The sequence below is a fragment of the Molossus molossus genome, unplaced genomic scaffold (assembly GCF_014108415.1).
Source record: "Molossus molossus isolate mMolMol1 unplaced genomic scaffold, mMolMol1.p scaffold_m16_p_17, whole genome shotgun sequence".
Classification (NCBI taxonomy): Eukaryota; Metazoa; Chordata; class Mammalia; order Chiroptera; family Molossidae; genus Molossus; species Molossus molossus.
In genome coordinates this window covers 50252386-50266762 of record NW_023425352.1, presented here as the reverse complement: position 1 = coordinate 50266762, position 14377 = coordinate 50252386, and the positions used below count along the sequence as shown (strand labels likewise).

Genomic DNA, 14377 nt, shown 5'->3' with positions numbered 1-14377 from the left:
AAGCAGAACTCCCTGAAAAAAATGTGTCCTTTTGGCCAATCTCATCCAAGACCATTACAACTTAATTATACTCATAGAAGTGATACTTTCACAATACAATATCATTTAATGGTCTCAAAGAACAAACTACTTTTAGTCACATACCTTTTCAAATTATGATGGTGATTTTTTCTTCTTCACTTTTATGAACCTTAAAGTGAACACAGTTCTAAAAAGGTCAAATTTTAAGCTAAAATTTCAGTAGGTCCAGGTCTCCAGTACCCCAATAACAGGGATCAACAATATCATTTTTATAATCTTTTCTTAAAGTCAATCAATGAAATAAATACTGATAATTTGGTGAATGACCAAATAAATGAATACCTCTGTAGCAAATTTATTATTTAAAAGCAAAGATCATGCCTGGCCAGTGGATTGAGCATTATCACATGAACTGTTAGGTCCCAGTTCGATTCCTGGTCAGGGCACATGCCCAGGTTGCCAGCTCAATCCTCAGTGGGGGGCATGCAGGAGGTAGCTGATAGAGGTTTCTCTCTCACATCAATGTTTCTCTCTCTCCCTTGCTCTCTCTCTAAAAAAAAAACAATAAACATATTTAAAAATAAAAATAAAAGCAAAACTCATGACTAAAAAAAGAGAATGTCACTAAATATACTAACTGTAAATAATTCTAACATTAGATATGCTGGCTTCAAAATAAGAGATGTCTATGAATCCATACACATTAACTTCATAAGCAATAACTACTTCACTTTAGCTTCACTTGAGATTTTTTTATGTTTAAAAAAAAAAAAAAAATCAACATATTTTTGCTTTAGGACCCAAATTTTCACTGTATGCCACAGGGCTAACTTTTCTATCCTGGAGGTACTTGAACTTAAAACCAGGACACTCTTTCCCTTTTCATTAGAATAATGTTTAAACCTTTTACTCCCTATAATGGTTACCTTTGGTGACCGGCTTTTTTTAATTGTCTCTTGATTTCTTTGGAGCCTTTCAATCAAGGGAATGGCAAAAGAGAATGTCTTTCCTGTTCCTGTCCGTGCTTGAGCAATTAAATCTTTTCCTTCATATACAGGATCAAAGGTCTTAACTTGAATAGGAAAGAGATATGTTACCCCTCGACCTGTAAAATGAGATTTCATTGAAATATTTATTTAAGATTAGCATTAGGAAAAAATATATTTCTTTGAAAATGATAATCCTGACTCCTCAACATCTGCCTAAGGATATACCACCTGGTGACATTTACAGTTATTCCTACCCCAAAGAGGAATTATTTTTTAAACGATCTAACTTTTGACAATTACATATAATTCTTTAGAGTTAAAAACAGATCAGAATACCAAAACAGATGATGCAGAAATAACTGCAATTAAAGAAGAGCTATTTATGCTTTCTATATTCTCCTTTTGGTCAGAAAATATAGTTTTTAGATTTAGATTTTCAATTGCATATCCATCGAAATTCAGAGTACCTTTCAGAAGCTTTATAGTCTCTTCAGAAATAGGAAAATTGGAGAAGGCTCCTTCTTTCTGTTCACGTGTTAGGGTCTGTCAAAATGAAATCAAAGTTCTAACTAATATAGTTCATATTTGACATTAAATGTACTAGTCGATGTGTACATAGAAGGTATGCAAAATCTTTTACTCATTTACTGGTTTTAATTTTACTAAATAAACCAACAAAACTTTAGTTAGTACACTTGCAAAAACTGCATAGATTAGCTTAGGAGATAAACTAGTGGGAAATTATTTAAATTTCAAAAGTATCCCTTTCAGTAGCAAGCTTTCTTAATATATTTTCCCATAATACACTTAAAAATAATTAATTCAGCCCTGGCCGGTTTGGCTCAGCGGTTGGAGCGTCCGCCTGCAGTCCGGAGAGACCTGGGTTTGGTTCCCGCTAAGGGCATGTACCTCGGTTGCAGTTTGTCCCCGACCCTGGTTGGTCGTGCGGGTGGCAGCCACTCGATGTTTCCCTTTCACATCGATGTTTCCCTCTCTCTCTCTCTTCCTCTCTCTCCCTCCCACTCTATCTGTACAAAAAAATGGAAAAATGTCCTCGGGTGAGGATAAAAAAAAAAAAAATTTAATTCAGCCAGGGCCTGTTTAGCTCAGCGATTTGAGCCTCGTCTGGCCGACCAACGAGTCACAGGTTCGATCTTGGTCAAGGGCATGTGCCTCAGTTGCAGTTTGTCCCCAGCCCTGGTCGGGCTGTGCAGAAGGCAACCAGTCAATGTAGCTCTATCACATCAATGTTTCTCTTTGTCTCTCTCTCTCCCTCCCTCCCATTCTATCTGATAATAAGTAGAAAAATATACTCAGATGAGGAATTTAAAAAATAATTAATCCACACATTAAACTCCCTTTAGAAATACATATACTACATGAGTCAAAATACATTTCCATTTAACTAAGATATTACAAAGGAGCTATTTAATAAACAAAATCATATTCATAGATATATTATGAGGATTAACACCAGCCAATAAAACAGCTCTAAAAGAAATAACACATGAAGAAAGTAAATTGTTTCCAAAAATAAAAGTTAAAAGTTGTTCTATAGCTCTAAAAAGTATTTTTTAGGTCACTAATACAAAGAAAAGATACTGTAAGCTTGAAGATTTGTTTAACATATATCAGGTTAGGATAACATTATCATTTAACATTTATTAAATGTACTAGTCAATATGTATATAGAACAAAGACAATATATCTACCCATAAACTTTATTATTGGTGTGTTTAAAAAAGTAGTTCCAGCCCTGGCCAGTTTGGCTCAGCAGTTAGAGCATCAGCCTGCGGCCCAGAGAGACCCAGGTTCAGTTCCTGCTAAGGGCACGTATCTCGGTTGCAGTTTGTCCCCGGCCCTGGTTGGTCGTGCAGGTGGCAGCCACTCAATGTGTCCCTTTCACATCGATGTTTCTCTCTCTCTCTTTCTGTTCCTCTCTCTCCCTCCCACTCTACCTGAACAAAAACATGGAAAAATGTCCTCGGGGAGGATTCAAAAAAAAAAAAAGTAGTTCCAGAACTACACACAATAGCAATTTTCAAATAGGGAACCAGAAAAAAGACATAATATCAAATTTAAATTATAAGGCACTGAGCAAACCTCAATGTTGTCATTTTTTTAAGATTAAAAGAAAAAATATTACAAAAGTAATACATTTTCATTGTAGAAATTTTAGAAACCAAACATAAACAGAAAGAAATTAAAAAATTATATATAATCTGGTCAGCTAAAGCCACATTTGAAATAGATTCTCCCTCAAATCTCACTCTGTACACATAAAAATTTTTAAAGAAAAAATAAGACAATACTGTTTTACACTGTTTTGTAATCTGTTTGGTTTTTTTTTTTCTCCATTTAATAAGAGACACTGAATGCCTTTCTAACATTCTTCTATGACCTTTAGCATAGATGTATGCTACTGTATACGTACAGCATATTTTATTATGCCAATTGCCTACCACTAGACATTTAGGATGTTTAAATTTTTGGCTATTATTAACAATGTCATTGTGATAATAGTACTTATTCAAACATTTCTTGCACATCTCATGATTATTTCCTTAGGCAGAATTCCTGAGCTGTAACATGATCTAAACAAAAATTATAAAGTGAAGCCTATTATAATACAGAGCACTGTACCACGCAAAACCCCAACAGAGCAAGAGCAACCTATACAGTCCACTAGTAGCCATTCAGATTTGTAGGGCCTTATTTAGATCAACGCTCTAACATATGTGCTTCCTAACCAATAGCAAATTCACAAACAAAAATACCCACCATATTGTAGAACAATGAGTCAACATCTTTTCCCAAAGCTCTCCAAAGATCACACATTAAATTAAGCTCAAATATACTTAAATTATCAGCAACTATCAAATTAAAAAATATAAAGAATTATTAATTACCAAGAATTATTAAGAATATCAAAGTTGCCTGGGCAGCTGTGGCTCAGTTGGTTGAGCATCATCCTGTATACCAAAAGGTTGCCAGTTTGATTCCCAGTAAGGGCACATATGCAGGTTATGGGCTTAATCCCCTATACAGGAGGCAGCCAATCAATGTTTTTCTCTTTACATCCATGATGTTTTTCTCTCTTTCTCTCTCTCTCTTTCTAAAAGCCTATATATATATATATATATATATATATATATTTTAAAGAATATCAAAGTTGTTTCTTTCTAAGAGCCTAAGTCATTTACTGACAATTAAAAAAAATTTTTTTTTAAAAATCCTCACCCAAGGATATTTTTTCATTTATCTTCAGATAGAGTGGAAGAGAGAGAAAAGTATCGATGTGAGAGAGATGTATAAATTGGTTGCCTCCCTCACAACCCCGACCAGGACCAGGGACTGAACTGCAATCAAGGTATATGCCCAACCAGAATTGAACCTGAGACTCTTTGGTCTGAGGGTCGATGTTCTAACTGCTGAGCCAAACTGGCCAGGGCAATTTACTGACAATTTGTAATACCTAGAAAAGTCTATGAACTCTGCTACAGGGAAAGTGCAAAAACAATTTGAACAAATTCTGTGCAAGAAAATATCTACTCTTGCCCTGGCCAGTGTGGCTCAGTTGGTTGAGCGTAGTCCCATGCACTGAAAGGTTGCTGGTTCGATTCCTGTGAGGGCACGTACCCCAGGTTTCAGGTTTAATCCCTGGTCACCCTGGTAGGGGTGCATACAGGAGGCAACGATTGATGTTTCTCCCTCTCCCTTCCTCTATCTCTAAAATAAATTTAAAAAAAATTTTTTTACACACACATACATACACACACTAACAGGAACTGAGCAGAAGTAATAAAAATTCTATACTAATATGTTTCTTATACTTCCCCCAAAATACTCAAGAAAACAGATTTATTCAGATCATTTTTATATGTTTCATTTCTTTTTAAAAAATGCAGCTTTAAGATTGAATTACAAAGAATTAAAGATCATTTAAAGTTGCTATTGTTAAGGAAGCAGAAAAAGCAAAAGGCAAAATATACAAAGTCAAGAGGGCGTATGTACCTTGTTTCAGGAAGTCAGAAATCAATTCATGAGTACTGGTAGGGACCGAAATACCCATAAGAAATGCAAGTGCGTTGCCCTGGCCGGTTTGGCTCAGCAGTTAGAGCGTCCGCCTGTGGTCCGGAGAGACCCGGGTTTGGTTCCCGCTAAGGGCATGTACCTCGGTTGCAGTTTGTCCCCGGCCCTGGTTGGTCGTGCGGGTGGCAGCCACTCGATGTGTCCCTTTCACATCGATGTTTCCCTCTCTCTCTCTTCCTCTCTCTCCCTCCTACTCTATCTGTACAAAAAATGGAAAAATGTCCTCGGATGAGGATTAAAAAAAAAAAAAAAGGAGAAATGCAAGTGCGTGACTATCAATAAGCAATTTGGAAAAACCGTTTAAGAACCCAAATGTACAGGAAAGGTTTAAATCTGACCTTCCCCTATATTCATCCCCAAAGAAAAGGCAATACCTTAAAAGAAACAAGGAACAAAGGAAAAAGGGCTCAAGTTTCAGCTGCAGAGACTCCTGGTTCCAACTGAGTACTGAATACTAAACAGAAAATACTACAAAATCAATTCTAATTAGTCTAAACAATCAAATTAGCCTGCATTTCAAGGGTAATGTCAAATGCAAAAAGTATCCATACCTCCTCTAGTTTATCACTTGACTTATGAGTAGAACTATCTAAGGATGACACTCGCTTTGATTTTTTTTCATATTCATCAATATCTCCATTTGTCAGATCTTTTTTTCTTGACTTATGAGATTTAGAAAATTCATTTGAAAGTCTATTACGTCCTTCTTCAGTGTCTCCATTTAACTTCTCTTTCATTTTAGTTTTTTTGGACTTGGGAGCATCCAGGTCATCTGCAACACCATTTTCTCTTGTTTCTGATTTCTCATCTGAGTCATAATGGTGCTTTGACTTCCTTCTATCACTCTGTGAAAAAAAATAAAGAAGCAGTGACAAGAGAATCACAGGCTCTCCTCTAAGTGAAGTTAGAGCATGACTCCTCAACCAGCAAAGCTCAACCTATTCGTTATCTTGAAAAGTAACCTGGTAGAAATCCAGATTGGTTTCTAATGCCAAGCCTTGGCTTCATCTATTGCTTTCTTTCTCATCTCTTACATTTTCAAAACTTGATCTCTAGCCCCTCTCTAATCCCATCATTTGATTTAAAGGAAATTAAAATAACTCCTTTTCAGAAAAAGAATGAGAACCCGAGACTTATAAATTAAAAAAAACAAACAAAAACTTCTAATATCTCCAAAAGAAAAAAATATTAATACTTATTTAGTACCTACCCAGCATTGTGTAATGTGTTTTCGGCTTATCTTGTTTAAATCTTCATAACAACCCTATAAGGGAAGTACAGGTCCATAATCCCTTATCCGAAATTCCGATATCCATAAAGCTCTGAAAACCGAAAGTTTTTTTGTAACTTATTTGGAGACAAAACCTTACCTGACCTGAACTCATTTGGTGGCAAAATTTGACTTGAATGAATGTGAGGCTACTTATAATCCTTATTAATTATACTTAGTATGAATATTTACATTTTATATTAAGGTGTTTGATTATAGGCTGGGGGCCCCAACACCCTCCCGGGGTGTTACCATTCCAAAAATTCCCAGAATTCTGAATTCCAAATACATCTAGTCCCAGGGATTTTGGATAAGGGATGGCGAACCTGTATTACCTTTGCCATTTTACAGATTAGGAAACAGAAGTTCTTAGAGGTAAATAACTTGCCAAAGACCCACATATGGAATTTCCTACAAGTAGAAGAGCTAGAAATCAAGACCCATCTGACTTGAAAGCCCATGGACTTCTAAAGCCTATGATCTGCCCAGTCAGTGTGGCTCAGCAGACTGAATGTCATGCCATGGACTGAGAGGTCCTGGTTCCATTCCAGGTCAGGGCACATACTCGGCTTTTGGTCTTGATCCTCAGTAGGGGGCGTGCAGGAGGCAGCCTATAGATGTATGTATCTCTCTCACATTGATGCTTTTTTTCCCACATGGATGCTTTTTTTTTTAAGTGATTGCCAGGTGTTTTAAATGCTTTTAATTTATTTATTTTTCCTTTATTGATTTTAGAGAGAAAGAAAGGGAGAGGGAACGAGAGATAGAAACATCAATGAGAGAGAACATCGACTGGCCGCCTCCTGCATGCCCCCCACTGGGGATTTGGCCCACAACTTGGGCATGTGACCTGACCAGGAATCAAACCGGCAACCCCTTGGTGCATGGGTCAACGCTCAACCACTGAGCTATACCGGCCGGGCTCTCACATCGATGTTTCTATCTCTCTCTCCCTTCCTCTCTCTCTAAAAAAATCAATAAAAACATAAAAAAGTAGTAATAAAAAATAAAGCCCATGATCTTTTTACTTATGCTTCCTCTCTGAACTTTGATTAAAAACAGTTTAAAGAAAAAAACAAACCAAATAAAACTATACAATTCATGCAAAACTCCAACTGTTCTACTCCCATGGAAGGACAAGTATATTAGTAATCCCAGAAAGTTTTTAAAAGTCTTCTAAATTTAGTTAATAGAATTGTTTTTTTAAAGGACTATTCTGCAACTTTAGTTTTAAAACACTGTTTTAATATCTGCAGATAGCAAGAAATTATTTGAAAATTTAGCACTTCAGAATTACTTGGTCAAATGTTCAAAATAAATTAGTAGTGATTAGTGACAGTAAAAGCTACTACCACCAAAAATTTCACCATAATTTACACAATTTTTACAGAGTATTTTCACATACAATTTTCTCACCCATAAAACAGGAGTTGCAGTGAAAACTGAATAACATAATATGTGAAAATGCTTTGTAAACAGTAGCCCTTTAAATTAACATAAGTTATAGTTATGTTAACATCGTTTGATCTTTAGTTAATTGAACTATCCCACATCTCCCCAAATAAATAGGTTCTATAAAAATACAGGGTTGCCCTGGCCGTTTTGGCTCAGCGGTTAGAGCATCAGCCTGCGGTCCTGAGAGACCCGGGTTCGGTTTCCGTGAAGTGCGCCTACCTCGGTTGCAGTTTGTATCTGGCCCTGGTCGGTTGTGCGGGTGGCAGCCACTCGATGTATTCCTTTCACATCGATGTTTTTCTCTCTCTCTCTGTTCCTCTCTCTCCCTCCCACACTCTCCACTTTCTTGGCTTCCACAACACTCTATATTCCCTCTTTATCCTCTTACCTCTACCTTCAATGATTCTTCTTCCTCCTCTTTCTGTGGATGCTCCTTAAGTCTCTTGTCTATGTACACTTCCATACCCTTTTTGTGGCTTCAACATACACTGTCAGGCTTCCTTCCTCACCTGCACTCCAATTCTGAGAACCTAAGGCCCAGCTCTATAGCTCAACATACCCAAAACCAAAGTTATCTTCAACTCTACTTCTATTAGTTAGTACTCTAGTCTGTTTCCAAATCGTATAGCCCTAGACAGCAATACTTTATCACCTTATGTCTTTATCACCAAGGTAAACTTGCCGTTACAGCCAGTTTTTTTTTTTTTAAATTGTACTAAAATATACACAACATAAAATTTACCATTTTAACTACAGTTTTGCAGCAAGTACTTCTGGATGTGGAAGTCATCAATTCACAAGAATACAGTGAAATGCAACGGACAAACATATGGTCATTTCCCTCAAGAATCTTCGGGAAATCTTTGAGAAAGGTATACACAAGAAAAATAATAAATGTCAATAGAATGATAAAGATAGCACTGGAACAAGACTTCAAAGGGGAATGGGATCACACATATACACTGAGTGGTTAGAACATAACTAAACCTTTACAGATGGACAGGATTTGAATGCAAAAAGAGAAACAAGTATTTCAGGAGGAGCCAAAATTAAAATAACTGCTAGATGATTCCACTCACATGAGGTATCAGAGGCTGATGAGAGGAAGCAAAGGGTAGTTGCTGTCTAATGGGCACAGAGTTTCAGTTTAGAAGGATGAAAAAATCCTGGAAATGAATGTTGGTGATGGCTGCAGAACAATATGAATGTGCTTAATGCGGCAAATCTGTACAGTTTAAAATAGTTAAAATGGTAAATTTTATGTTGCGTATATTTTAGTACAATTTTTAAAAAATGCTTGGCTGGAATGGCAAGTTTACCTCGGTGATAAGATTGGAAGGTGATAAGGTTCTGCTCTCTGAGCTATACAGAAATATGTTCATTCTTTCGTCAAATGGTCAGCCTTCAAATACCACTTCCTTACCCTCCTCAGCTGTTTTCTCCGGGTCTCATTCTTCGGAGGGGGTGGAGGGGGAAGACTATACAAAACTCTACAGGTTCCTTGAGAGCAGGGGCTTGATTTAAACTTCTTGATGCCTAGCACAGAAGTCTGGCACAAATTAGGCTCAATAAATACGTGTGAACTGAATGAAAATACCAACAGTAAAGGCTATTAATGAAACAGCCCACACGATCTCCATTACAGCCCAATCTTGGCAATGTTGGCTGTATACTTTTCCCTCCGGCTCTGCAGGTTTGTAAACCTAAGGCTGTTCTCGCCAAGATTCTCGCACACGGGTGAGGGTGAGGGTGACGGAGAAGTAACTCACATCCGAGGCAATCGGTTTTCTTAATTATTGTCTAAGACAGCCAACAAGAACCAAATGACAGGCCTCGCTGCTTAAGGAAGAAGAGGAAAGAAAGAACAGGTTCCGCGTCGATGGGAGCTTGAGTTGGCCCATCTCGTAGGCGCCACCAGGAAGGGCTGAGGAACCAAAGCCCAGTGCCGCCCTTCTCCAAACTGGGGGTGTGGAGGTAGGAATGGTCCTGGAGCGACCTCGGAGGAACGAGGACTGCGCGAGTGGGAGCCCACTGATGTCATGACCCGGTTGTGACAGGCTCTCAGGGACAGCTCCCCTCCCCGCCCAAGCCGGCGCAGCCCAAAAGGAGGCGCGGCCCATCGTCAGCGCACCTTTTGCCTCTCCTTCTTCTGGCTCTCGGTCTCCTCCAAGGGTGCCTCCAGCTCCATAATGTCCCCCCAGAGTAGTTTCCCAGGCATCATTGGTCACCGCCGCCTTCCTCTGGGTACGGTGGCCACAACCACCTACCGCTAGCGACAGCGTGAAAGGAAGCGGGGGCAGGGCGGCCGCGGGCCAAAGCTACGCGTCACTTCCGGGACACGCACCGCACAACGGGGGAGGGGGGAAGTAATCCCGGATACTCTCGGTTTAAACTCTTCCCTTGCATCGCAATCTCCAACCAATGAGTGCGAAAGGCCTCCACTGACCCACCCTTATTCTCAAGTGATTGGTTTTTAAAAGTAAAACCCTGGCCAATCCCCATAAAGGATGCGCGACTAATTAGCATTAAATGGCTGGGGGGGTGAGAGGGGTTTCCTCTCTCCCCCTCCCCCACCCCGAACATTTCTCTGCACCTCGGAGACGCTTCGGGGCTTCCCAGCATGCAATGCGGGGACTAGGAAATCCCTCAACCGCGGCGGAGAGGGTTCCCCGCGCGTGGCGGGCTAGATCTTGGACAGCCCGGTGCAGAACAGATGTGGACCGTCACGTGCCGCCCCGCCATTCGCCACCGGAAACTGCAGACCTGGGCCCCGCCTATTGCGGGGTGAAGCGTTAACGTCCAACAGCTTCGCGCGAGGCTTGCAGTCGGCATTGGTGGGCAGGGGCTGGGTGGGCTTGAGGTGCAGACGAGAGCGGGACAATTGTTGCGCAGGTCTTAAGTTTTTGTTATGAGGTGGGCCCTTGGTTCATTTTAGACCCTCCCCACATTCCCTGTTTGGGACAGAAGCTAAACCCCTAGAAAGGGATTTGCTCTCAGGTCACACAGTGGCCGTCATGACTCAAGAACTCCTCTCCGGAATCCGAGGCCAGTGCCTTTTCTGCCGCACCGACCTGAAGGCTTTCTGAGTTTCTTTGCGAAGCGTTTTGGGGAAGATTGCTTTCATGAAACATAGAATAAGTAATAAGTGGGGAAAACCGGGAGAAACTTAGAAAACAAGCCTAAATGTCTTGACACGTATTTGCAGTGAATAAAAGGGTGTTTATTTTACTGATGGGGACTAACTGCCCCAGAATTACATACTACCTTATACAAAACTGGAAACCTTTTGAAAACACAAAGGGTTAATTCCTTAGCATATACCTTGCATCACCTCTGCTAGCTGGTTGGCTTTCTTTTCAGAGCCCTTTCTTTATCTCTTCAGAATCTCTGCAGTCCAGCTACTCTTGAAGAACAAGAAACCAAATTGAGATGTAGGTGCAGGAGCACTTCACAGGCCACTTGACAATGGCTAGCAGCCTTGTAACCTGAGCATCAAACTTCTGCCTTGGAAAAATTACAAATTGCTACATGTCATAGAGTTTGGGGATTGGTCCCGAGTAGCTGAAATCATACTGTTAAGTCTGATTGCCTCAGGCCTTCTGCATAATTATGAATGGCCGAATGGCCCTGAAGTAAAGGACTATAAGTTATGTTACCTTATGGATTCAATACTGTGAACAAAAGGAGTGTTCAGCTAATGATTGTGGGAAAATGAATCCTTCTCTACATTATGAGAATAGCTATGCATCTCTAAATCTGTGCTTTTTTCTAAATCCATTTGTCCCATTCTCTCACACCCACCCCCAACTCCACCATGGTAAAGTTCATAGCCCTACAACACGGTACAGTGTGCATAAGAACATGGAGTGGATGTGGTTAAGAATGTCACACATAAAAATTGGGATAAAAGGAACAGATGTTAACGTGATTGAAGAACAAACACAAATGAAGCAAAGTTTTTTAGGTCCTTAAGACAATTTTTGGCATTCATCTTTGTCAGAGGTCATACAACAGAAATATAAAAGGAAATGACTAGACTTCTATTCTCCATATGCAAGAGACTTAGTGTTTTTCAGAATGACCTGTGACTTAGGACACTCTACAAACCCTGACTTTCATTGAATCAAATCTCTGGCTGCTGCTTTGTGTCAGATGGAAAGGGCAAATGTGACCAAGCTGTGACTTAGCTAAAAAAAAAAAATTTGGTCCCACCAGTGTGACTCAGTGGTTGAGCATCAACCCATGCACCAAGAGGTTGCCGGTTCGATTCCGGGTCAGGGCATATGCCCAGGTTGTGGGCCAAATCCCCAGTAGGGGGCATGCAGGAGGCGACCAATCAATGTTCTCTCTCATCGATGTTTCTCTCTTTCTTTATCCCTTCCTCTCCCTCTAAAAATAATAAAGAAAAAAAATTAAAAAGAAAACTAAATTAAAAAAAAATTTTGGATACTACTTCATATGTGTTCTCAGTGGGTATCAACTAGAAAACTTGGGAATGGGGCCCTGGCTGGTTTGGCTCAGCAGTTAGTGTCAGCCCGCGGTCCAGAGAGACCCGGGTTCGGTTCCCGCTAAGGGCATGTACCTTGGTTGCAGTTTGTCCCCACCCTGGTTGGGGTTGTGCAGGAGGCAGCCACTCGATGTGTCCCTTTCACGTCGATGTTTCTCTCTTTCCCCCTCCCACTCCATCTGAACAAAATAGGAAAAATGTCCTCGGGTGAGGATAAAAAAACAACAACTTGGGAATAGGGATGAGGGAATGGAGATTTTTTTTTTTTTTCATATTTGTTCTGTCTATAAATCTCAAGAGATTTGTATCTGACAAAATTTGGGGGGTATGAAAGGGTAGCGTAATTAAAATGCACAAGAAATTCAAAGTATAATCCTATTAGAACATCTTTATTTTTCACATATCTTACCAGTCATTGATATTTCTTTCTTAAAATTTAAGAAAAATTGCTGTGTCCCAAGGTTCTATAAAGACTTCCCTTGCCTTTGACTTCAGCTTATTAAACTGTATGACCTTAAGATATAAACAAGATGACTATAGCTCTGGCCAGGTTTGGCTCAGCAGTTGGAACGTCAGCCTGCAGACCAGGAAGTCCCAGGTTCAGTTCCCACTAGGGGCACATACCAAAAAAATACATATATATAAAAAAGATGACTATAAATTTGCCTGCCTCTGGTCATTCTCAAACTTACAGGGCTAGATTTTTACTCCATATTTAGAAAATAGAAGGCCAAAAGAGCCATCATTTTGGTTCTGCATGTCTCAAATTTACAGGGCTACATTTTGCATCTGCATCTGGAATTTTATGTGACCAGAGGACTTGAACTACCAGTTTTAAATGTTTTGACATTGAAAATTGTTTAAGGGCAAGTTATAAATTGATCAACAGACGGAGTAAGAGTGTGTTCAGAGTACTAAGTCACGAGAACTCTTCCCAAAAGCAGCCAGCAGTGACATCTGAAAATGGTTCACTCCTCACTTGACCCAGAAAACCCACAAAATCATGCAAATCCAGAGGTTCAAATATTCGTGTTCACTTTAAAAACACTTGTGAAACTGCCCAGGCTATCAAGGATATGCATATTCAAAAAGCCAACAAGTATCAGAAGGATGTCACTTTCAATGTGTGCCATTCTGTCGCTACAATAGTGGACTTGGTAGTTGTGCTCAGGCCAAGCAGTGAGGCTGGATACAGGGTAGCTGGCCCAAAAAGAGTGCTGAATTTTTGTTTCATATGCTTAAAAATGCAGAGAGTGATGCTAAACTGAAGGGTTTAGATGTAGATTCTCTATTCATTGAGCACAGCCAGGTGAACAAAGCTCCCAAGATGCGGCATAAAATTTATAGAGCTCATGGGCAGATTAACCCATATATGAGCCCTCCCCGCCAAATGGGGATGATTCTACTGAAAAAGAGCAGGTCGTTCCTAAACCAGAAGAGGTGGCTGCACAAAAGAAAAAGATATCCCAGACTGGCCAGTGTGGCTCAGGGGTTGAGCATCAACCCATGAACCAAGAGGTCACCAGTTCGATTCCCAGTCAGGGCACATGCCCAAGTTGTGGGCCGATCCCCTGTGGGGGTTGTACAGGAGGCAACCAACAGATGTTCTCTCTCATCGATTTTTTCTCTCTCTCCCTCTCCCTTCCCCTCTCTCTAAAATCAATAAAGAAAAATATTATAAAGAAAAAGATATCCTAAAAGAAACTGAAGGAACAAAAACTTATGGTCTGGGAGGAAATTCAACATAAAAATAAATACTAATAAAAGTTAAAAAAAAAAAAAAAAGTAAGGAGAAAGAGGGAACAGGTGGGGTATTTCTGCCATTGCTAGCATCATGGTCTTGGCCAACTCAACTCTAAAACCTGTTCTTCAGTAGTAATGTGAGGACAAAAATGCCTTCCCTGCTGACAGCACAGGGGACTTGGAAGGAAAAGATGATGTAACAGTACTACATAGATGATGTTTCCATTTATACCTTTAGCTTGAGGTTTTGACAGTTTTGAAAGCATTGGAGCTTTTCGGCCATAACCACCATCTTCCAAT

At 39.8% G+C, this 14377-nt stretch overlaps 1 protein-coding gene across 3 annotated transcripts in view; it reads right to left on the bottom strand.

Annotated features, from left to right (window-relative positions):
- The window catches only part of DDX50 (DExD-box helicase 50), a 33530-nt gene extending 23394 nt beyond the window's left edge, over nt 1-10136 (bottom strand). The window contains exons 1-5 of one of the 3 annotated variants that reach the window (XM_036265649.1): nt 9959-10053; nt 6313-6424; nt 5654-5947; nt 1478-1553; nt 948-1126 (exon numbers count right to left, since the gene is read on the bottom strand). In XM_036265649.1, coding sequence (XP_036121542.1) covers nt 948-1126; nt 1478-1553; nt 5654-5839 — 441 coding nt within the window. In that variant the 5' untranslated portion in view covers nt 5840-5947; nt 6313-6424; nt 9959-10053. Of the gene's footprint in view, nt 1-947; nt 1127-1477; nt 1554-3791; nt 3864-5653; nt 5948-6312; nt 6425-9958 lie in introns of those variants that run through there. The other 2 variants (XM_036265648.1, XM_036265650.1) reach the window with 2 other exon arrangements.
- Nucleotides 10137-14377: the final 4241 nt, after the last annotated feature.